Raw genomic sequence first — 24,598 nt, forward strand, 5'->3', positions numbered from 1 at the left:
GTTACTCATTCATTATGGACCTTCAACTTTCCCCGTCATATGTGCTGTGGGTATCCATTATATCAAACCCATTCTTGTAGTTATATCTTTGTGGGTTTTTTCAAATTATATCTTTGAATTCTAAAAGTTGAGTGTTATACATTCAAATTGGATTATCAATTTCTCCTAGTATGCCATGCCATGTACTTTTTGTTTCGAGTATTCAGAAACTCTATTGGTAGCGATAGAATGAATTATCTGTGTTCTTCGTGGACTGTAATTTTCACCTCCATTTGTCCCATTTAATATTTTTCAACTGGAGTTTTGATTTTATAACTGCCAGGTTATCTTTTTATTAACCTATTCCTGATAGATTTTTTTTTTTACCATGCATTTACTTTTTATAAAGGAGAGTTATTGAAAGTATAGTCTCTGGAGTCAAACTCATGGGTCAGTAATTGTGCTTAGCTCATAATGTCATTTTGAGGATTAAATGAAGTGATCCATATAAAAAGATTAGTCAAGTGCTTCTAACATACTCAGCATATATTGTGTCATTGTATTTTTGGTATGTGTCCTTGTAAATGGCTTTTAGCTGTGTTTTTATTTTGTCCAAAACTGGCAATAAACCTATCCCATTCAAATTCATTGTAAAAAAAATAACATTTAGCCTTTTCTAGTCTTCCATTTGACTCACATTTAGGGAAAAACCATTTAAACACACTTTTTAATTAACATCAGTAATTAAACTGTGTGTGAAGCCTCTCTAACTTGAACAAGACAAATCCATCACATGTTCATATTCATTAATTTCTTATTTCTCATATATTTTAAAAAATCACTTAGAGCATTTCCCTGTGATTTCTTCTAGTAATAAATGTCTATCAATGGATGAATGGATAAAGAAAAGGTGGTATATATACACAGTAAAATGTTATTTATCCCTGAAATAAGAATGAGACCCTGTCATTCACAGCAACATGAATGAAACTGGGGGAGAGTATGTTAAGTGAAATAAGCCAGGCACAGAAAGACACATACTGCATGATCTATTTATGGAAACTAAAACATATCATCTCATACAAGTAGAGAGTAGAAAAATAGTTTCCAGAGGCTGGGGAGTAGGGGGTGGGGAAGGTAGGGAGAGATTGGTCAATGGGTACAAAGTTACAGTTACATAGGAAGAATTAAGCTCTGGTATTCTATTACACAGTAGTAGGGTGACTGGTTAACAATAATTTATCACATATATCAAAATATCTAGAAGAGAGGATTTTGAATGCTCCCAATGCAAAGAAATGATAAATGTATGAGGTAATGGATATCTCAATTACCCTGATTTGATCACTGTACATTGTATGCATATAATGCTTTGAAATATCACATGGACACCAAAAATATGTAAAATTATGTGTCAAATTTAAAATCACCTAGAATTTTAATTATAAATTATTTTCACAGTATACTTCTGCATTCTTGGGAATTGTTTCTTATCAACTGGGGTTTACATTGTTTACATTGTGGCTACATTATCCACAGTTTTGTAAATTGTGAAGGTGTAAATACTTTTTGAAATTTACCACCCATTTTGAATACTGTGTTCAATTCTAAATTCTGTTATTTTCCTCCCTATGCTATTATTGGCCTTAGTTTGCTCTTCTTTTTCTAACTTTTTAAGGTTAAAACTTGAATTATTATTCTGAAACCTTTCCTTTCTAATATAAGCATTTAAAGTGATAGTACTCTTCTAAGACTTGTTTAACTGCATTTCACAAATTTATATGTTTGTCTATACTGGGGGTGGCAATTTTTTCTGTCAAGAACTGAATATTAAATATTCTAGGTTTTTTAGGCCAGGAGTCAACATTTTTAAAATTCTATAAGTACTAACAAGAGAAAAAAATTTCACGAACATTTATTGATCTAAAATAATATACGAATCATTCAGCTAATTATTTTGTAGGTTCACTGATGAAAAGAATGAAATTCTGATTTGGGGAATAATCTTTCTCTTTGGGGGATTCTAAGTGACATGTCATTATAAATGAAAATAAGAGCTTGACATTAGTTTGTTGTGTTGTGAGAAGGTGAGAGAAGTTGATTTGAAATTGTAAGGATTGTGGCTAGGATTCAGGATGGGAAATGGAGAGAAGGAAGTAAGTGCACAGACACCATACAGTCCAGATGCTTCTCCCATGCAGTCACTCATTCATTCAACAAACGTCTATTGAGAGCCAACCATGTTCCCAGCACTCTTCTAGGAACCTAGGATATGCCAGTGAAAAACAGCAAAGATACCTGCCCTCATGGGACTCACATTTTGCAAGATGATGGAAGGAAATGTATGGGTCAAGGTACAATAGTCACTCGGTTTCATGCTTTTGCATACGGCTAGGGAGCTATCCCAGCACCATTCATTGAATAGGGAGCCCTTTCCTCATTGCTTATTTCTGTCGACTTTGTCAAATATCAGATGGCTCATTTCTGGGTTTTCTATCCTGTTCCATTGGTCTATGTGTTTATTTTTGTACCGGTATCATACGGTTTTGGTTACTTATAATATAGTTTGAAGTAAAGTAACATGAGGCCTCCAGCTTTGTTATTGGTGCTTTCAATTGCTTTCTCTATTCAGGCTCTTTTTCAGTTCCGTGTGAATTTTATAATTTTTTTTCTAATTCTGTAAAAAATGATGTTGGTAGTTTGGTAGGAATAGTGTTGAATCTGTAGATTGCTTTGGGCAGTATGGCCATTTTAACGATATTGATTCTTCCTGTTCATGAGTATCAAGGTTTTTCCATTTGTTTGTGTCATCTCTGATTTCTTTGAGCAGTGGTTTGTAGTTCTTGTAGAGTTCTTTTACCTTCTTGGTTAGCTATATTCTGAGGTATTTTATTTTCTTCATGGCTGTTGTAAATGGGATTGTGTTCTTGTTTTGGCTCTCAACTTGAATATTATTGGTGTATAGAAATGCTACTGATTTTTGTACATCGATTTTATATTCTGAGACTTTACTAAAGTTGTTTACCAGTTCCAAGAGAAGCCTTTTGGCAGAGTCTTTAGGGTTTTCTAGGTACAGAATCATATTGTCAGTGAAGGGAAATAGTGTATATTATATTGAATTAAACTAGATCACTTGTAATAGTCTCAGATTTAGAAATACAGAAAAATTTTTGTAAATAAGTGAAAGTTAGAAATATGCATATAAATTGTAGCTACAATTACTGTAGGAGATAACTAAAATAATTCATAGCAATTCATCCTTAAGCATATTTTACATGAACTTAGACAGACATTTTGGGAAAACTTATCATGCGATCTTTGAGGTATTTTTATAAAATTAAAAAGTAATTTATGCATTATCTTAATTTGTTGTTAGAGTATAAATGGCTATAGAAGATAAATATAATGGTTTCGACTGAGTCTTTGAGTTGCCTCTTTATTTAGAAAACAAAATTCAAACTTTCAAAATTTGTTTGTTTTCATTAACCAACAATCAAAATAACTTATTGCCACGTTAAAATAATAAGAAATAGGAAATTAAATTAATATGATACTTTACCTGATACTGAGATTGAGATTAAAGGACAATAATTTATTCACCCTATGAAGAAAGTGAATATAGAAAGATCAATGTGAAAATCCCTGCAATTCTTAAATTAATATCACAAATATTATAAAATAAGATATAAGGTGGGATTATCATTCTACTACATACAGTATTCTTTGGGAAATACTCCACAAAAATTAATTCACAATTCTAAACTGAACAAACATACTGGCTTTCATAAATTTATAAGTATTTTTTATCATAAGGCTTTTTCCACATTCAGCCATATTTTTATTTTGTTGAATGCAATGTTCTTCATAACAATTATGTAAAAGAAGTATATCATAAAATAGAAACAGTTATAATAACAGCATAACTACTTTCGTTCTGGCTGGGTATGGTGGTTCACGCCTATAATCCCAGCATTTTGGGAGGCCAAGGCGGGCAGATCACAAAGTCAGAAAATCGAGACCATTCTGGCCAACATGGTGAAACCCCATTTCTACCAAAAAACACACAAATTAGCCGGGCATGGTGGTGCACACCCTGTCATCCCAGCTACTCGGGAGGCTGAGGCAGGAGAAGTGCTTGAACCTGGGAGGTGGAGGTTGCAGTGAGCCGAGATCGCACCACTGCACTCCAGCCTGGCGACAGAGCAAGACTCCATCTCAAAAAAAAAAACCAAAACAACAACAGTAACAAAAACTAGCCTTCTACAGGAAACCATATATTATTACACAAAATGATCTGTTTAGGCTCATGATAGGAATGTCTTCAGAGATTATCGTTTGAAACAGAGCAAGTAATCTGCAATATTCCGCACCAAGTAAGATACATGCACACCCCAAAAATAAATCACCTGGGGCTTACTGGAAAGATCATTTTGGCTTTAAACAATTTCCTTTCTATTTAGCAACATTTAAAATTAAACCCAATGTAATTATAGTTAAAATGCACTTTTACTTAAAAGTTAATATTATTTTTGAAATTTTGCATTCTTTTTAATTGCGTAGTATTATGCTTTCTTTAAAACACTGATATGGTTTGACTCTGTGTCCCCATCTGAATCTCATATTTAATTGTAATCCTGAATTGTGGCTGTTGTAAATGGGATTGTGTTCTTGTTTTGGCTCTCAACTTGAATGTTATTGGCGTATAGAAATGCTACTAATTTTTGTAATCCCCATGTGTTGATGGCAGGACCTGGTGGGAGGTGATTGGATCATGGGAGCAGTTTCCTCCATGCTGTTCTTGTAATAGTGAGTGAGTTTTCATAAGGGGTTTTATAAGGGGATCCTCCCTCTTCCCTCGTAAGCGGTCTCTCACCTGCCGCCATATAAGAAGTCTTTGCTTCTCTCTCACTTTCCCCCATGATAGTAAGTTTCCTGGGACCTTCCCAGCCATATGGAATGGTGAGTCCATTAAACCTCTTTCCTTTATCAACTACCCAGTCTTGGGAAGTTCTTTATAGCAGTGTAAAAATGGACTAATACAAACATAAAACAAAATAAAATTTTTTGAAAGATAAAAACATATGCTGTCAATTCAGTTTCTTACACAGAATTGATAGGATGGCTGAAGCCTGGAAACCTTTCTCAGACTTCTGAAACTTCCTCAGGTAACAGCCCTTCTTGTAACTGTTCATCTGGTCCATAATCAGCAAATTTCTTTTTTGGGTTCCTAAGATGAGCCTGTGCCAGATACTGGGTCAACAAGACATAGCAAGACCTGTAGTGTCCATAGATGTTCACAAAACTCTAGGTGAATTACAGGATATCATCCAAATTAAGAAAATAAATACGGCCCCATGTGATGTAAAGCCTGCATGCTGGGCTGGGTGGAAGAATGAGGGGAAAGATGTTTGGAGGAGCCACAACCTCTTTCCAGTGTCTATTCTGGGCGAGGCCTTCAGCAGAAATGAAAGCAGGAGGTAGAAAGTTTACAATAGAAGATTTGGAATTAAAAGAGATTTTAGACTTTGTGATCTTTTAAGCCTTTGTAGGCTCATTTTCTCAACATTTTATACATATTAATCTTTGAATATTCATAAATGTTAATAAATATTTGTGCCATATTTATTACAGCTTTAATAAATATTGTTTTTCTGCTTGGTTCTTCCTTTCTTTTTTTTTTCTTTTTCCTTTTGAACTCACCTCCTCTCACCTCCATTCACAGTCTGTCATCTCCAGTTTTGGATAAATTAATGAGGTGTGGCCAGTCAATCTTCTACTTTCTGTGTCCATTTACAGAGAGCTGAATCATAGCCAGACCTCCCAGGAAACCCATACCAAGCGCTGGCCTAATTCCCTGTGGAACCTAAGGGAACCAAAGCCTTGAACCCAATCTTACCCCGAAGTCAACCCCTACGTGACACCAGAACAACTTCATGACGTAGGAGTAGTACATACTCAATTAAAAGAAAAGGCAGCCCAAAAGAATACTGTGTCACTTCCAGTGCCAACACAGTCAACTACCACGGTAGCCTGTGGCCATTCAGGGAATATCACCGTTCTAATGAAAAGACTTTCTGGTTAACTGAAAATCAGGCTTCATGGGGGAATGCAGGTCCAGCAAGACTGAAGCTATTAACCCTCAAATTATAAGGTTAAAATTAATAAATGTTTTCACTGGTCAGTGCTGTTTAATTTTTGCCAAAGGACAATGAGTAGGGGAGGCATCAGGAGCTACAACTTCAATTTCAATGGCGAGACTAACATTGAAATTAGGAGAGGGTGGTTTTCAAGGAGTTCTGTTCTCATAACTTACCTCTTCATGAAGAGACTCAGGGGCTGAACAAGGAAAAAGCATTCACATGTGATCCACATGGCCCCCTGGGACTCTGGCAGATGTGGAGCAAGTCATTTTACTAATAGCTGGGAACAAGTCCAGAGCCTCAGGAAGAAGTGACAAAAGTGACAAAACCCTCATACCCTGAGATGTAAATCTGGCTACTTTCCTTTTTTTTGAGTCAGAGTCTCACTCTGTCGCCCAGGCTGGAGTGCAGAGACTGGATCTCTGCTCACTGCAAGCTCCGCCTCCCAGTTCATGCCATTCTCCTGCCTCAGCCTCCCAAGTAGCTGGGACTATAGGCGCCCACCACTGAGCCCGGCTAATTTTTTGTATTTTCAGTAGAGACGGGGTTTCACCGTGTTAGCCAGGAAATACTTACTCTTATATTGGTTACATGTTGAAATGATAATGTCTTGGATATATTGAGCTAAATAAAATATATTATTAAAATTAATAGAGCCTATATCCTTTTAATTCTTTTAATGTGACAACCAAATACTTAAAGTGTGGCTCACATTATATTTTATTGATTCACATATATCTAAACTAACATCCTCATTTCACAGAATAGGAAACAAGGAAAGAAACAATGTTTTGGGTCCGAACTTAGCAGTGTTCCAACTGAAATCGACAATGTCCAGTGCCCAGTTGCTGCACTTCCTCCTACAATCATGACCCATGACATCACTGTACAAATAACTTTCTCCAGAATCCAAGTGGAGAAATTATGTGAAAACTGACCAGAAAAGGTCAGCAGAATAGACCAGACTTATTGTGTGTTTTCTTACTCGATATTCTTAGTACCTTTTCTCTCCTAAAACTCTTTTTTTTTTAATTTCTAGTTTTCTATATACATTGTAAAGCAAAAAGAAATAGTCATTATCCACTATGCCACATTTTCAAAAGACACTGAATTTTCTATAAATGTCTTCTGAATCTCAGCTTTAATAAAAAGAGACTCTTTCACCCTTTTATTGTCAGAGTTGCTACTCTCTGCTGCACATCAACTTGCAACAAGTCTATAAATGAATAGCACAAAAATGAGGTTCCTGGTATTGTCTGTTAGGTTCAACAGTCCCTGAACTCTTCAGAAAATAAAGAAATTTTAAAATCCCCCTCTAACACCAGAACGCACACAAAGACAATATCCCTTCAGGAAAGTATTTTTGATTGAATGGCCTTGTTCTTAGCCTAGTTACACACCAAAAATAGTCTAAATAGCATGTGCAAATGGTCTAAACAGCATGTGGGATGAGAGAAGTACCACAAATGACCCTCAACGATCCAGAAAGACCTGAGCTCTTTACGTCAGAGGCTTCTCTGCTTCTAAGGAGATAACACGGACACCTAGAGATAGAGGGTGGGAATCACGTGGACTTCTGAAAATATGCCTGTGATGAATCAAAGGCCAAAGACCTTTGGAGAAACTGACCTTGCTTCAATTCTTGTATGAACAACTAATTATTCACGTTCTTGTCTTGCCTGGATTCTCTTTCTAGTGTCCTTAATGCAGTGGTTATTTCATGTCAGTTGGAAAACAAAAACAAAAACTCCTGGTCACATAAGATAGTTCATTCTGTTTTCACAAAGCTCTAAAAATTAGAAAGTTTTTTTTAAATTAGAAAGTGCTGCAAATTTATTACTCCATTCCAGATGTAAAATCCTGTTAATTCTCTCAAAATCATATTTAACTTCAATTGTTTCATGATACTATATAGCATTAAGTTTTCCACTCGATTTTAAGTTCTGCTTATATTAACCAATTGGCAGATTAATTGAGCATTTACTGTAGAGATTTCACAGTAAATATAGAAGAAGCCTACACAATGGGATTAAATACAAATTCTGTGTACAAATAAAAAAACTCTTAACTAGAAAAAAGTGAATTTACACTATTCATTCTCATGTGTGTGCATATACACATATCCACACGTTTGAATGAGTAGCTTACTTTATAGGCTATATATTCTAAAGAGTGATATATTGAATGCTAAAACCCTCTTCTCAAACATCATCAATTGATTTCAAAGGAGGGACAGCCCTAGATAAGATCTCTTTAGACACCTCTGTATCAACACATGAGTGTCTTCCTGTTCTATGTTGCTCTTTACTGCTTCCAAATCAAGCCCCTCCCTCCATCCTGGGCCTCCTTAACTTTGAATATCAGATATCAGAATACACTGCATGATACCCATTCTGTTATTGCCTTCTACCAACCCCCGGGTGCTAGCCCTTTACTATTTGACAATTAACTCTTGGCTCAAAACAACTCATACTTTCTCTCCCCAACACCACCCCTGCCATCACTCTTCAATATCTAGAAAGATGAACTTTTCCATATAAACTGATATTTCAGTCAATTCTTTGTTCTCTTCTCCAACCATCTTCTGCTCCACACTAACTCAACACTCACTTGGATGGTCAAAATCTTGATCTTTTTACCAACTGCTGCAATACCTTCCTAATTACAACTTTGGGAAGGCTATCTCTAACATCTACCCTCCCAGATTTCTACCATATTCCCTCTCTAGCCCCACTCCAGAAATCCTTTTCCTTACAAGGACCTCAAGTCTAGTTCTCCTCCCATCTCTTCACTGTCTAACAACCGCTGTCTCATGCCCTCTGATCCTCTGTTATTCATCTTAAAATCTGGGATTTTTCACTTTAATCAAGGTTTTCATCCACCTTCCAGGTCTCTCTATACATGCTTCCTCAAAAGAAAAACAGCAACCACAACAGGAACTGAAAAACACAACTCTGCACCAGTGTGGCTGAATGTGGCTGGGCAAAAACAAACAAAACAAGCTGACTGTTCTCATTTTGAAGTCATAACTTCTAACATCCAGTGACTTGTCATGCTGCCTGGTAATCCTTGTACATTTCTTTCTTCCATTTGCCTACTTACACCCTTCTCTCTTTTCTTGAATCGCTCTTCCTCCCTGTATCCTGGCTCTCAGTGGAAGACCTGCTTTCCTTTCACTGAGAAAAGAAAAGCAATCTGAAGAGGTCTTCCACAAAGCTTCATCTTCCCACCCATGTGCAACTGCGCCCCATATGCTGGCTTCTCTGCCTTCTCTCCTGGAACCACAGATGGACTGTCCCAAGGCAAATCCTCTTGCAAGTAAGCTGCAGCCCATTTCCTCTTTCCTAACCATGGACATTGTTCCAGCACTTCCCTCCTTTCTCTCCTGCTTCATCAATGTTCCTCTATATATGGATCACCTCCATTAGAATATCAACAATCTCTGATTTCATGCATATTTAAAAATATATAACTGTCTCCTGGCTCCACATTCCTCCCTAGGTACCAGATCATTCCTCTGCCTCCAACCTTCCTGATCCCACCAAAGTCAAGTTTTTGATGCCACCTGTTCTTCACCAAACCTGCTCTTTCCAAGATCACCATTGGGCTCCCTGTTGCTAAATTCAGTAGTATAACACGAAACTTACTTTTATTTAATTATACTTTATTTAATTATTATTCATTCTTTCCCCAAAATGCATTTTCCCTTGTCTTCCAGGATACCCGTCAACCTGCATTTCTTTTGTTATATCTTAATGGAAAAACTCTTCATTTCCAGTTCCTTCTCATCTCAGCCTCTAATTCTTCAAATCCCTGAGGGCTGCCCTGGAGCCTCTTACTTTTCTTTCTACACTCACACATTGGGGATCTCATTCGCACCCAAGCCTTTAACTACTATCTACAATCTGATGACCAAGAAATGTATCTCAAGCCTGGGTCTCTCCATGGAACACCCAATTGTAAATCTCACTATCTTCTGAGTATCTGTACTGATAGGTATAACAGGCATCTGAAAAACATAACATGTTCAAAGCAGAAACCCTGATCCCCCTAACATACACACACACACACACACACACACACACACACACAAATAATTACTCCAGAATTCTCTCCTATTTCAGTAAAAGACAAGCCTATTTTTAATCAGTTGAACCAAAAACCCTGGAGTAATCCTTGTCTGCTCTCTCTCACACTTACTTGCAACCCTTCAGCAAATGCTTTTGGTCCTAGATGGTGAATAAATCCAACAACTCCACCCCCAGCACCTTCTCCAAGCCCCTACTCTTGCTTTCTTGTGGATCATGGCAGTAGTATAGGAACTGGTCTTCTGCTACATTTGTTCCTTGAGTGCTGCTCTTGACACAGCAGCTGACGTCATCCTCCTTACGAGTAAGTCAGATCATCACACACTTCTTCCCAATACCTTCCAAGTCTTCACATCTTGCTTAAAGTCAAAAACAAAGTCACCGTAATGGCCTTCATGGCTTTCTGTTCCTTACAGCTGTTAGGTACCATCCTCCTGCCCTGGGCTTGCGTTTCCCCAGGCGCACTAACCTCCTTGCTCTTGTTGGAAACAGCAAGCACTCTCCTCCCTTACAGGTTTCATACTTGCCCTGTCTACTGCCAGGACACAACTATGTCTGTATGATTTGATGCATGAAGGTGCTCAGTGGCCACTCTTTGAGTGAGGTCTTCTCCACACAATATGAAAGAGTGACTCCTGCTTTTATCATACTCTGTCACGCTTATGTCACGTTCTTTCTATTACATTTACCAGGAAATACGTAATATATATGATTATGTATTTTTATATATTATATATGCATTATATATGTATAATATATACATATAATGTATCATATATGGTACATATGTCAAATATATAGGTTACATATATAACATGATACATATAGATAATATTATTTTTTATGTTTAGTATCTTCTAATTAGAATTTTTTTTTTCTCCACTAAAATTTATTCCCCACAATAGATTTCAGTCAGTTTGGTTTATTGCTAAATCCCCAGCACTCAATAGTTTCTGGCATGTGTAAAGCACTTAGTAAATATTTGCTTAATTAATCAGTCAATCCAAACCAAATTCTTATCCAGTTTACGCTTAAACCTAGTGAACAGATAATAACTACCTTTTTAGATAATGTATTCCATCCCTAGAGAATTCTGCTGGGAACTTGCCGCATGAAATCCAGCATGTTGACTTCTGATCAGCGTTCATATGTCTGTCTAATACAGTCACTCTGAACAAGTCTAACGTCTCTTCCTCCAGATTTTTCATAACAACTATCTTCACTAAGGTTGTGCAAGGAATTCTGAAGAGAAGACACGCAAAAACAAGCAAATTTTTAAGCAACGTAATGCATATGATATGACATAGCTCCTGCGGTTATATTGAGAACCCTCTTCTTGCTCTATAGCCATTGTCTGGGGTTGATCAGGAGGTGACACTAATGTTCTCAAAATTCTTTTTAAGTTAGCTTATAGTCAATTCTCATGGCTCACTGGAGGTTTCTGCTGAATATTGTCTGAAACAGTCTTTCCGGCCAATTAAAATGCAACAGTGGTAAATATGAAGCCTGTGTCTGAAAATGGAGCTTCCATAAAATATGTCAGTGACAGTGGTATTAAAAGAAAAGGCAATAGTAACAAATAATTGCAAAGAATTTTCAAAGTTTGGGACTCCAATAAAAATTTACAAAGCCATGTAAAGCCATGGGGTAGTAATTAAAAGTCTAGTTTCAGGAGCTAGTTCTCAGTATTTAAATTCTGACTGTGTCCCTCAATGAGCTTGTTAGATTTCAGAATTATTATTTAACAGTGAGTTATGTATGCTTACCATTTTATCCATTTTTGAATGAGGGTCCATAGCAGTTACTCTGTACTTTCTCTACCATTGTATGTCAGGTAAGTGGTGGGGGAGGGAAGAGAGGATAGTCTCAAGGTCTGCAGACGGAGAAGTGCTATACTCAAGGACTTTACCCAGGGGACACCTGGAGAGCCTCATCCACACCTGAACTGGAGGCAGATGATGAGATTTAGGATTTTAAGCTGATACTATAAAGGGTTGAGACTTTGGGGAACTTCGAGGGTGATGAGTGTATTTTGCAGATAGAGGAACAACATTCCTGGGGGGGGCGGGGAGGCAAAGGGTGTGATGTGACAACCAGCCCCCAGATGGCCTCCAATAATTGCTACTTCCTAGGATTTATGTCCTGTGTATTTCCCTCACACATAGAATCAGGGCTATCCTGTGTGGAGAATTCTGTGAACAGGAAAGTACATAACTTTTGAGGCTACATCATAAAAGGCACTATAGCTTCTGCCTTGGGCTTTTTAATTGCTTAGTCTAGAAGCAATTAACATCCGTGATATGAGGCCACTCAAATAGTTCTGTGGCAGGTCCTCAGTGGAGAGGAACTAAGGCTGCCTGTTAGCCATGTGAGGTGCTTCCAAGAAAGCAAATTCTCCAGCTTGGCAAAGCCTCCCATGACTATGACCTGGTTAAATGTTATACTACAATGATACGATAGCATTGCCCTATAGCAAGCAGGTACAGAATAACTGTCTGATGGTGGAGAGTTATTGAAATTTAAAAAAAACAGCTCAACACACATCTATTCAGCACCTATTTGTGGCAGGTGATATTATAGAATAGGACGTGTTCCTTGCTTTCAAGAGTCCATTGGCAGTGTCTGGGAGACAGACCTAGTCACAGGAGGTCATTAAATGTGCTTAAACAGAGGTTTTTAGAGAATATTATGGAGTAGATGTCTACGTCTAGTAGTTAGAAGGGCTCCCTGGGTAGGTTATGTTCACTTTAGGCCTTGAGGAACTAACATGATGGTCTTCTGCCTACAGACTAACCTAGGTTTTTGTCTACACAGCCTGGGAATAGGAGACTGACTTTACCCAAAAAAGCTGGAGCTTTAAGGCTTTGCAAGAAGATAGTGTTTGTGCTTAAGCAGGACATAGAAAAGGGGATAAAGAGTTTCTAGAAAGGAGGAACAGCAGAGAGCAAGCTCAGAGGCTGGAACATGCTCAGCATTTTGAGGAAAAGACCCTCCTGTGGATGGAGCATGAGGAATCAGAGTTGGAGAAGAGAATGGAGGGAGTCAATCGAGGTCAGGGTGAGTCCTGCAGCAATGGGGCCTGAAGCCACGTTTACAAAATGTGTGCATTTTCTGTATTTCTGAGGCATCACCTGAATATTTTTAAGTGGATATTTCAAGGTCAGATATGAGTTTAGAAAACATCAGTTTGACCTTGAGTGGAAGATACAATCAAGGAAAATGAGATTAAGGGGGTGATATGGTTTGGCTGTGTCCCCACCCAAATTTCATCTTGAATTGTAGCTCCCATAATTCCTATGTGTGGTGGGAAGAACCCAGTGGGAGGTAATTGAATCATGGGAGCCGGTCTTTCCCATGCTGTTCTCGTGACAGTGAATAAGTCTCATGAAATCTGATAGTTTTATAAAGGACAGTTCCCCTGCAGACACTCTCTTGCCTGCTGCCATGTAAGATGTGCTTTTTGCTTCTCCTTCACCTTTTGCCATGATTGTGAGGCCTCCCCAGCCATGTGGAACTGTGAGTCCATTCAACCTCTTTTTCTTTATAAATTACCCAGTCTCAGACATTTCTTCATAGTGGCATGAAAATGGACTAATACAGAGGGAATGAGAGTCAATTCTACCCTAATACCTCTGACACTCCTTTAAGTGAGAAAGGATGGACATCAGATACCAAAGCAATGAGGACAGAAACAAGAGGACAAGTCAGAGACGTACACAAGGAAGCAATAAACCAAAGAGTATGCCATGAAAGATGTAATGGGCCCTATTCTTCTAGAATAGTGAAGGGTTCACTATTTTTACTGTGTAATTACATAATAGCATATTTCCCTCCATTTTTCAGTAGACAGTAGACCAGTTACCTAGAAATCATAGAGCTACTGGTTTTTAGGCTGCCCAGGTTTAAAAAGAAACTTTCAAATGGACTAAAGGATTTAACCCATATTTAGGGCTGTTTAATGCCCAATGAGTGGCCTCACTATCTTGAAAAGGGATAATATATACCTATGTTTTTCTTCACTTATTTGTCCTGAATTTACATTTAAAAAAATAATCTGGGCTGCAGTGGATTTCATGTTTCAGTGTTTCTCATTCCTCTCACTCTTCAATGTGAATATTCTGAGTAATTTCTTTCTAGGGTATGTGTTCATCACTGGAGTCCACTGTGGGAGGCAGAGGTGGGCTTGAAGCCGAAGGCTGGTGTCAACCTTGTCCAATGCCCTAAGACGTGCACTCTGTCCAGCACCCACCAGCTCCTCTGTCCATCCTGCTTCCCTCCAGGACTGTCTCTTCCTGGATAAACCCATCTAGGAGAAAGAACTGCAGCTGCTTGATGACCCTGAGTGAAAGCCAGTGAAAAGTAAAACAAAGCACAAATATTTATTTTTTTAACTTTGAGGATGATATCATATTCTAAGTGTTCGTAGCAGAAACCACAGCACTGATCTCTCCAATATTATTAGCAAATAAGTGTCCAGAACAACAATGGGATAATATGGAACAGCTAAATGTCAAGGTCTTCCTCAGCATTCTCAAGGCAGGCTTTGAAAAAATAATCTGAGAGCACAAAGGGCCAAGATATACCTCTCATTTGCCCTCTTGGGAGGTGCTCCTATAAACAGATTTTTTAAAAACAGGTAATTTATAAATGCTCCTATAAACAGATGCATTAAACTTTGATTCAGAAAACCTGATATTAAGCTCTAACTATGTTAGTGGATTTCTGCAGAATCGAAAATAGTCACGTAAGCTGAAAAATTCAAAATTTTGTAAAGTAAATAGTATTTATTGTAGTGGCCACAACCCCAGGCATACAAGAAAGAAAATGTGCAACATTATATTTCTATACCTAAATGGTCTCAAGCCCAGCTCCTTCATCATGTCAGAGAGTGTAATATAGCATGCACCAGGGAAAACCAGTCCTTCCTTTTAAAAGGCCCTTTTTCAGAATCTGTGCCCTCCTTCTCCTCAGGGTAGAACTTACACCTCAAGCTTCACAAGGAACCTGTGTGTGGGGTTGGAGGTACAAGCTACATCCAAGAAGTTGCCTTGTGTCATTTCCAGCGCATTCTCTTGACCACTCAGGCAATGCCACCCAGTGTGGGAGGGGACTGCCCAAGGGCAGGAGGCTCAGTTCACCAGGCCGTTTGGACAACTAGCTACCAGGAGGCTAGCATTCACAGAGTAAAGGGTGGTGGACAAGAAGAAAGCTACCACAGTGAGGATGTGTAAGGGGTGTGGGGATTTGAGTCCTAGTCCTTTTAACGAGAGGGAGGTTTGTGACACAGCAGACAGGAGCAGTGATGAGGGAGAACCTGGCTGACCCCCACCGAGGGGATGCCACATAGTAACTGAATGTCAGTGTAATTTAAAGAGGGAACTCATCTAGTTTCTGTAATACATGTTAATATTGGATTGAGGAGAAAGGGGGAAACACAGGCACTGAGATTGCTATTTCTTCTAAAGAAAACACAATTATCGACTGTACCCCCGCAAACGGCTAAATGATGCAAGTATTTCTCTGGTACCATAGATTAAAATTAACAGTAGGGGGAAATAACAGGAACGATTGTGTTATCACAAGAAAAAGTGTGGCCAAGCTTATGCTCAGTCAATGAGAGCCTTAAAGAATCACAGCGATAAAAGAAGCTGTCAGCTTATTTATTTGGAAACCAGAAGTGTGACTTTGCCTTCATTACAGATAAGAAAGGCATCCACTGGGGACATGGTAACGGATGCTGCCCATTGCAAAATGTCACAATGAGTGGTCTGTTCTCCCTGTGACCTTGTTCTGTGGTCATAACTGGATACGGGATCACTTTGGAATCCTCAAAACCCCCGAGGCCTTGTGTTAAACCCCACGAGTATTCAGAGTCTCACAACTACGAAGCTGAATGTCGAGAGAAAAAGACAGATACCAAAAAAATGGTCTCAAAGTACCTCCTTGTTTAACTTGGCCGCCAGACAAATCAGTTCATCTCCTGTAGAAGGAAGCCGCCAGCTGCCGGTGGATACAAAGCAGCTCTGTGATGGTTGAAACCAGAAAAGAAAAGCGCCCCCTCCGAGTGTTATCACAGGAAGGAAACCTCTGTGGGCAGCAGGAACAAGTGCAATCCCTGGAGGAGAGCTGAAGGTGCCCGAGGCCCCGAGAAGGGCCGCGTGCGAGGCTGTGTGTGTGACCTCAGCCATGGAAGGGCCACCTGCCACCGGGGGGCTCGGGTGTCTGGCCTGTGGCTGTGGAGGGAAAAGCGTAGGCCACTTGCTGGAGCTGGGAACGTGCAGTGATAAGCAGTAGGACAAGAGGACTGTGACAAACAGACACAGAAGGTAAAATCGACTGAGTACAGGCTGATCCACAGGACTGTGTCCAGGGAGAGGCCTCAGGGTGGATCTGGAAATGCAGGACGGGTTCATGAAATCCTCACACACTGGCCACATATTCAAGGAGGGTGCGGTTTACTTCATTGTTTGTGCTGGTCCTGAAAACCTGACATGATTTGTGCTTATAAATGGGTGTTTGCCGTTGACTACAACTATCTTGGAGTAATTTAACAAACAACAATAGGTATCAGGGCAGGTCAGCGCATCTCCACCTGAAAGACAAAGGAAAGCCGCGAAGGCAGGGCGGGTAGTTGTGGCTCCTGGTGCTCATTTCTCTTTTTACAGAAGTCCTCTTTGTGCTGAGTGAAGAGGACACTTTGTGTCACCTCCAGGGAAGGATGTACTGGGGTCCCAACTTCCCTTCAGGGTCCAAACACCCTCATTCCTTAGCCAGAGCATCCAGCATCAAGCACCTGACTGGGATGGCACATTAGCACGAAACCCCACCTCCCGCTCAGGCCCAGCAGCCCCAGGAGAAGATCTCAGGTTAGCAGGGCACTCGTGCTGTAAGAACAGGAACTGTTCACAGAGCCAGGGAGAGGTGATCAGAACACACAAACTCACTGCTTCTGATTGCTTTAGAACCAAGGCCCTTTGTCTCATAATAATGAGGTATATTTTTGAAGGTTGCCAGGACTCACAGAACAATGTAGTGGGTGGTAGGGGGACACAGCACTTGCCTAGGGCCCTCCAGATGCGGTTTCTAGACACTCGGTAAAGTGATGGCCTTGGCTAGTAACTCCATCCACTGGGATTTCATCCTCCTAAAAACAAAACAGGGTTGAGACCAGCAGATCTCTGTCTGACCTTTGTGACTTTCAGATGAGAAACCAGTTGATCAGGATTGGGCTGAATGTTGCTGATTTCACCTGTTCATCCTTCACTTATTCCATATGTCTGTAAGCCTGGAATGTGCGGGAAGCTGGGGTAGCAGAGATCTCAGGATGTTGCTGCGGCTCTAGGGCAGCCTCCACCACAATAAAGAAACAGACACACAATCGCTTTTCATAATGTTGATATAATGAAGGTAACTAAGTTCAAAATTTATCAGAAAAATGTGACCTCTGCCTGCCACCTCACAATTTGAAACATCTAGGACCATGGCCATAAAAGAGTCCACACCCGAAACCACTTACAACAGCTGGGTACTTGGAGCCAAAGTATCTCTTCACACAGCTCCTTCTGCTCAGGGCGCCAAGGGAAATCAAGAAATAGTTCCTCATATGAGCAGGCAAAATTATACTCTTTTTCCCTTCTCTGCTACACTTTTGACGGGTTATTAAACCCTGAGATAATTATAGGACCCAATTCAGAAATTAAGACTTCTAAATAGTACCCTCCAAACCTGAAACGAGACTTTAATAAACGTCTGACAAACGCTCTGAATGACAGCCAACATTTTTCCCACCATCGATATGCGCAGTATCACATTTCCTCATCGCATCGAGGCGGGAGGTGCACAAGTGAGAGCAGTTGAGGTTCCAGAAGTTTAGTTAATCTTCTCAAATTCTTCCCTCTGATACACCGTGTCTACAAATTTCACACTTGGGTTTTTGAGTTGGAAATGCGGTTCTGTTTGTTGAAACAAAGGACGCCAGCTCCCACACGGTTCGTGCAGAGGGCACGTTACTTCCCGGTGAGCATCGGACCTCCCACCAATGGTCAGCCCCAGCAGCACAGCATCCTGAGATGAACCCAGCCAGCTCCCTCATGGCAGCTGCTCCAGCAGCTGATGCTCAGTTTCCTCACCGCCCAGCTCTGCCCTGCGCTGCCTCTGCTGCCCCTCTGGCTTGTAAGCTGCTCTCTGCTGGCCTGTTTCCTGCTTGTTCTGCTGTAGGAGGCACCACTCTCCGCACAGAGTCAATGAGGGGTGACCATCACTCAATCCATGGGCAAAAGTGGAGGGAGAGACCTCACTTCACCAAGAAATCCACACTCGACTGTTATCAGATCATCATGGAGAGATTCAAAAGTCAAGGTTAACTGTAAGTGTCCCAGAAGGTCAGGTTTGAGAACCACCATCTTGCAATAAACAGGGAGGAGCCCCGAACAGAGCAGCATTTGCTGTGCTTAATTCGCCTGAGGTAGCTGGCATGATGGAGAGTCCTGGAGGCTGAGGCTTGAGCAGAGCTGTCACCCCATTTACTCCAGCCGGGAAGGGCAGGTGAGGTGGGGGAAAGGCTTGGACCGCACCTCCTTTGCCTGTTGTGGAGGCACAGCAGAGTCCTGAAGGGATGGCTCCTCATTCCCAGTTGGGAACCCCTTTGGCCTGCCTGGGACCCTGTTCCTGGCTTTTCCCTCCATCAGCTGGGATGAGAATGTTTATCAAAGAATGCTGCTCACATGGCTTTCAGAGGTCCTTGAAGAAAAGCTGTTTTCTACATTGTACTCAATATTTACTGCAAGAGCAGGATCGCTTGAAACTTAAAGCAGAAGAAGACTGACACAAGACTAAATTGCACAAGCCATTTCATTCCCAAGTGTCCCAGCAAATACACATCTCAAGTGCCCGATGTGAGAAGCTGTGCGTGTAGTGCTGATGCACGTCCTCTCCAACCTTTAGTGCTCCTGTGCTAATGAAGGATATGTGTTCCTGTGCTCCTGTGCTGAATGCAATCATTATGGTAATGAGGAGGTAGACAGTGCAACCTCAGCTTCCCTCTGTGTTCAACAGCGTCCAACAGGGCAGGCCCCACATGTGCTGAGGCTGAGACTCAAGGCTGATGACTCAGCAGAGCAGAGAGAGAGAGAGAGTGTGTGTGTGTGTGTGTGTGTGTATGTGTGTGTGTCACAGAGAGAGATTGGATGTGTGTATGTTTGTGTCAGATTTCTAGTGCATGTTTGTGATCCTGTGAGACTGTCAATGTACCTTTGTGAGTGTTTTGTGAGAGTGAGGCCATGTTTGATGAAAGCATGTGTGACTGTGACTGTGTATGTGTGTTCTGGGGGATGCAGAAGTAAGAAGAGGGATAGAGAGAGAGCCTCTTACACACTTTTCCTGGGAAATAATGGACCCTGGAATTTCGCCCAGTCCATGGATGTGTGTCTTGCTGTGAAGCCTCACTCTGACCCCAGAAACGTGGGAAATTGACATGGTAACCCTTCAAAATGAAAAATGAAATCCCTGTAAACACAGTGCTCCCAGTGATCCTGCTCATCCGTGCCCTGCAGGGCCTTGATCTTGGTGGCAGCTCTCAGCTTGACTGCATGGGTTCCCTTATCAATGGGAAAAAAGCCAGCTAGAAATATTGTACAATCTTCTTCTTACTTTATTTTTCAGTCTGTCTTTTCAGTCCTTTATACTTTCAGAACATACAATGTAGCACTTCAGGTAAAAAAAAAAGAGAGAGAGAGAGAGAAAGAAAGAAAGAGAAAGAAAGAAAGAGAAAGAAAGAAAAGAACAATTTTAAGTTATGTTTGAAAGAAAATGAAATGATTTAGAAAAGCCAATTTGCTAATTTTAGATTCTGCTTTCACACACCTATTAAAGCAACTTAAGTAACAAAATCAGCATAAAGGCACGGAGATTTCTGAATTAGCTGTTTCTGTTTTGCCCTGAAGAAATCCCCCAGAGCTGGGCACTGAGAGCTTGTTGGAAGCTCTAACCAGGGGTCTCGGCTGCCATTTGCCACCCTCGTGGGAAGAACATTCCTCCTCCTTCCCTGGGGAAAGCGACTCCCAGAAGGTTTTGCTGAGGAGCAGGGGGAGGACAGGGCTAGACAGCCACCCCTTCTGCCAAATATCTCTGAAGAAACAAGTGGTGACAGCTCGAGTCCCCCAAAACAGCTTCTTTCAATCCAGGACTTTCTGTAGAAGAGGTAAACGTGTTCACTTAGGGAGCAAGCAACCATACAGAAGAGGAAGACGGATGCAACTATTAGAACATTCCACAGACAAGAACTTCAGGCAAGGAGTCAGGACTCAAAGCTCCGTCTTCAGGCTTTTGTCTTGAAGTGTGATTCAAGTCTTTATATTTTCATCCCTTATGGAAATACTCATTAATTTTTTGGGAAAACTTGCTTTAACCCTGAGCACTGAGGAGATAAATTCATTTTAGGAAGCTTGTTTGCCACAGATTCTTCAGACCCAAGGAAGAGCTGCCAGTGGTATCACGTTAAAGTTGGTTGAGTTCTTCCAACAATGATGCTCAGTTAAGGCCCCAGGCAAGCAGGGGTGGAGGCGATTTTATCTTCTACCTACAAGTGCCTTGTTCCATTCTGTGGCACTCTACAGTGGCTGCTGCTGCTGCTGTTCTGTAGGGAGAAAACCTACAAGGAGAAGAGACAAAGCTGAGACAGGGAAATTTGTCACTCCTAAACTGTGACCTCACTGTGACCTTTTCCTTTCTAAAAAATTAAAATAATACCTGTTCTTCACTTCTCAAAAAAGACATTGCAATGACTGTGAAAATTGGAAGAACTGTCTATGATTTGTTTCTTCATGGATTTTCACTTTTGTGAACTCTCCAGTTTTAAGATTAAAGACAGAACCAAAGAGAAAATATCTGGTAGTACTGTGAAAAGCATTTTACAGTCATTTCTAACATGTACAGTGGCCAAGATATTTTCGTTTCTAAAATGAGCGGCATCTGCAGAGAGACTCTTGCCTTGAGCTTTTCCTAGTGACTTAAATAGAGACCCAAGATGTCTAAAACCTCTTAATTGAAGAATGTGTGTGTCAGGGGACAAGGGGAGTGACATTCCAGATATTTGTGACACCTCTGGAAAATTATCTTAGTCATCTGTAGAAGGCCTCTCTTAATGTTTCTATACAAACACCCACAAGCATGTCCTAGTTTTCCTTCAGCCTCAGAAAAGCACCCAAACATTCTGTAGCATTAGGCATATGCTACAAAGCATTATGAGGGAAAGAAGACAAAACAGAGATTCCACATTGATAATCAGTGTGTTTTTCATTATTAGGTCACGTATATTCAGATTATCAAATTTCTGTATTGCTTTGTAATGATCATGCCTTGAATCCAGGGAGAAATGCATCTTTTTCAATGCAGCTGAGAATAAGCATCTCAGTTTAAGCTGGTTTTGATTTGTTATTCATTGAAAAGAAAGCAGTTGTTGGTTTTTAATAAATGTTAAAACCAATCAATAAAAAGTTGAACTTACAAAATGGTCCATTCAGGACTCATAGAATATAGATGAACTAAAGTGTTTTTAGTACAGTGCCTGAAAGATCCAAAAGATTTTGTTTCTGGAATGTCTGGAGATTTAAAGCACAAGGGCTAGAAAAGAAAACAAAGGAAAATTCAGTTCAGATTTATCAACAACATGAAGCCAGGAGACAGGAAGTTGGAAAACAAGCAAGCTAATTACCCATCAATGAATAATAAATTAGACCGCCACTAAACAGAACAACATTTATTTAAGTCAAAATAAAAATAAAAGTACTTCTTACGTTACCTGTAATGTTGCACAGCCGTTTTAGTTTATTTATGTATTCACTGGCTTTATATTATTTTGGAAAACAGAATATTGTCTCTCTATATGCTGAAACAGGAAGGTGCATTTGAGGATTTTAGGAGGATATCATGTGTTGCCTGCACTCAGAAAAGAACAATGCCTCTGAGGAAAAAATTGCTGCTCTTAAATTTGCTGTTGCATTTTTTAGCTAAGAAGAAAAGATTGCTTAGTGGAAAGGGAACAAGACAAGGCTGAGATCCTCCGACTGCTCTAAAAGAAATTTTAAAATAGAGTAATTGTAGGTAGTAATTTCAAATAATACAAAATATTTAAACTCTTGTTCCAGTAAAAGTGTCTTCCATTTGTAAAGATAGGATAGAATTTTGAGTTTAAATTGCTGAAAATTAGTTAATGTTGAATTGTTTTTTAAATACATTGAGAAAGATACATGTCCCATTTTGTGTCCATTTATTTAGATGTTCTCTGTTTCTTAACCCATACACATTTATTTCTTATATATGTATGTATTCTATACATTAAATATTTGATGTGCATTTTATAAATAGTATATTTAGATATATACACGTCCATACATGTATACATAAATATCTGAAAGAAAGATCATTAAATTTTTCTGTGTACTGAATACTGATATTTCAAGTGATTTGTTTCTTTTTTGTGCTTCTCTGTGATGTAAATGTCTTCGTAAAATCATCACGTATTTATCTATGTCACAAGGAAAAATGTCAGACATTTTTATTAGGGGAAAAGTGTAACTGCTTAATGTGTGAGAAACAGATCTGACTCTTTCTCCTGTACATCCTCCTCTATAATATAATAGACTACCTTAGGGCTTTTAAGAAATTAAATACCTTTCTCACCCCTAGACACCACCTCCATTTTAAACTAATATGGGAAAACTAAAATTATTGTTGTTTCAATTTTATTTCTTTATAGTGAGCCACGGTATTTTTTAAGAGCATAAACCATAGTGGGCTAGAACCAAATCATTCACTGTAGATGATTCTTGCAAACTGGATTGTTGTCTAAGAAGCAAATTCTGATCCACACAAGATAGATGGTTCAATATCAGGGCCAGATGCTAAGCTCAACAATTCAAAAATCTTCATTTAAATCAATCACTGAAGAGCAAAAAAGCCCCCAACACACACATCCAACTCCATAGGATGGCTTTGGCTTTTCTTAGCACATGGTGAAAATATTTTTTTAAAACACAAAATCCTTAAAAGCCTGAGAGGTTTTAGTTTGTTTAATTAACTGCCAAAGCTGACACCAGAAATAGGAAAGTTCTCCTCATCACAGTCTGAGTTGGAGGCAAAGCACTGGAATTAAGGTCAATATTACCAGCACTGGTTAAGCTGCTTTTATCTTTTCCTTTTTGCCTTAGTACATTCTTTTTTCACAACTGTTTGCAATTTTTGTTCAAAATAAAATGCTGCTTTTTCTCATTTGCTACGAAATCTTTCTAATTTAAGATAAATTCAGGGCTTAAAATGAATTTAATTTCTTCTCACGCACAGATTAGTGAAGGCAAAAACTGACAAAAGTGCAGCACTAAAGGTTATACGAAAAGGAATCACAAAAAGAAAATGACAGGAGGAAATATTAAATATGAGAAAACCTGCTCTGAACAAACACGGTACGTTGATATCTTGGTTTCATAGCATTTCCAATACCAACAATAAAACTGTTGTACAAGGTGCCTATAATATTTTGAAAGGAAGTCAAAGGATTCAGGCACAATGGAGAGAAATCTCCATTGTGATGGAGGCTGATGCCCTTGGTGTTGGCGCCGGAACTGGCATCAGGGCCTGGGTCTCAGCATCCCCACCTCTCAGAGGATGCTCGTGGTTGTTCACCCAAGGGCCTGACATCAGCGGGCTGCGGTCATGGTGAGTGACGTCATCCAGGGCAGGAGGAGGGCGGACCTTTGGTACCTGAGTCACTTACAGGAACGGGAACACACAAACCAGTATATGTGTAACACAGACTATCCCACCCAGGGGTTGGGTCTCGGAAGGGTTCCCCTACAATCCACCCATTCCCCCTCCAGGGACTCTGCATCAATAGAGAAGTAAATGGGCAGATGCCCCCTTGGAGCATCACCCTCGTTCCTGATGACGACCTGTAGGGCAGACACGCTGGGCAGCAGATGCCCCCAAAGAGGACAGGGACAAGGCTGAGCAAGCCCACCAGCTCCTTCTTCCAGAGATCCAGCTCAGGCTCCGGTGAGGAGGCTGAAGAAAGCAGCACTCACACAGGAGCTCCCTTCCCAGTGGGAGAATCGAGGTGGGCCCAAGGCTTTCTTTTCCCCCCTAACATACAGGCATTAGGGTTAGACGCCCCTGATGTTGACTCTCACCCACGACTTACAACGTTGGCTGAGAACCTTGCCTGATTCCCACAAGATTCCCTTTTCTTATACACAGAGGGGGAGCACAATTAAATATGTAAAATATCTAGCAGATGCTTAAGAAATTGAAGCCAATATAGAAATTATCACGCAGTGCCTATGCAAGTTTTAATCTTGCACCAAATGTAGTCATCTTGTTTCACTGATAGCTACTCATGCG

At 40.1% G+C, this 24,598-nt stretch overlaps 1 protein-coding gene and 1 long non-coding RNA gene across 13 annotated transcripts in view; one reads left to right on the forward strand and one right to left on the reverse strand.

Moving 5' to 3' along the window:
* LOC105489480 (uncharacterized) overlaps positions 1-24,598 on the reverse strand; it is a 169,868-nt gene that overhangs the window by 58,479 nt on the left and 86,791 nt on the right. For 5 of the 12 annotated variants that reach the window (XM_071099109.1, XM_011754308.2, XM_011754307.2 and 2 more), the window contains exons 1-3: positions 16,147-17,389; positions 11,267-11,449; positions 3,539-3,580 (exon numbers count right to left, since the gene is read on the reverse strand). The exons of 2 other annotated variants lie outside the window; for them this stretch is intronic. In XM_071099109.1, coding sequence (XP_070955210.1) covers positions 11,345-11,449; positions 16,147-16,644 — 603 coding nt within the window. In that variant the 5' untranslated portion in view covers positions 16,645-17,389 and the 3' untranslated portion in view covers positions 3,539-3,580; positions 11,267-11,344. Of the gene's footprint in view, positions 1-3,538; positions 3,581-11,266; positions 11,450-16,146; positions 17,390-18,191; positions 20,856-24,598 lie in introns of those variants that run through there. 5 more of the 12 variants (XR_011625142.1, XR_011625140.1, XR_011625144.1 and 2 more) reach the window with 3 other exon arrangements.
* LOC139363922 (uncharacterized) lies at positions 16,396-24,299 on the forward strand. Its single transcript, XR_011625151.1, has 3 exons — positions 16,396-16,533; positions 23,546-23,664; positions 24,079-24,299. It is a non-coding gene; the product is annotated as an uncharacterized lncRNA (long non-coding RNA).

Source organism: Macaca nemestrina, chromosome 6 (assembly GCF_043159975.1).
Source record: "Macaca nemestrina isolate mMacNem1 chromosome 6, mMacNem.hap1, whole genome shotgun sequence".
Classification (NCBI taxonomy): Eukaryota; Metazoa; Chordata; class Mammalia; order Primates; family Cercopithecidae; genus Macaca; species Macaca nemestrina.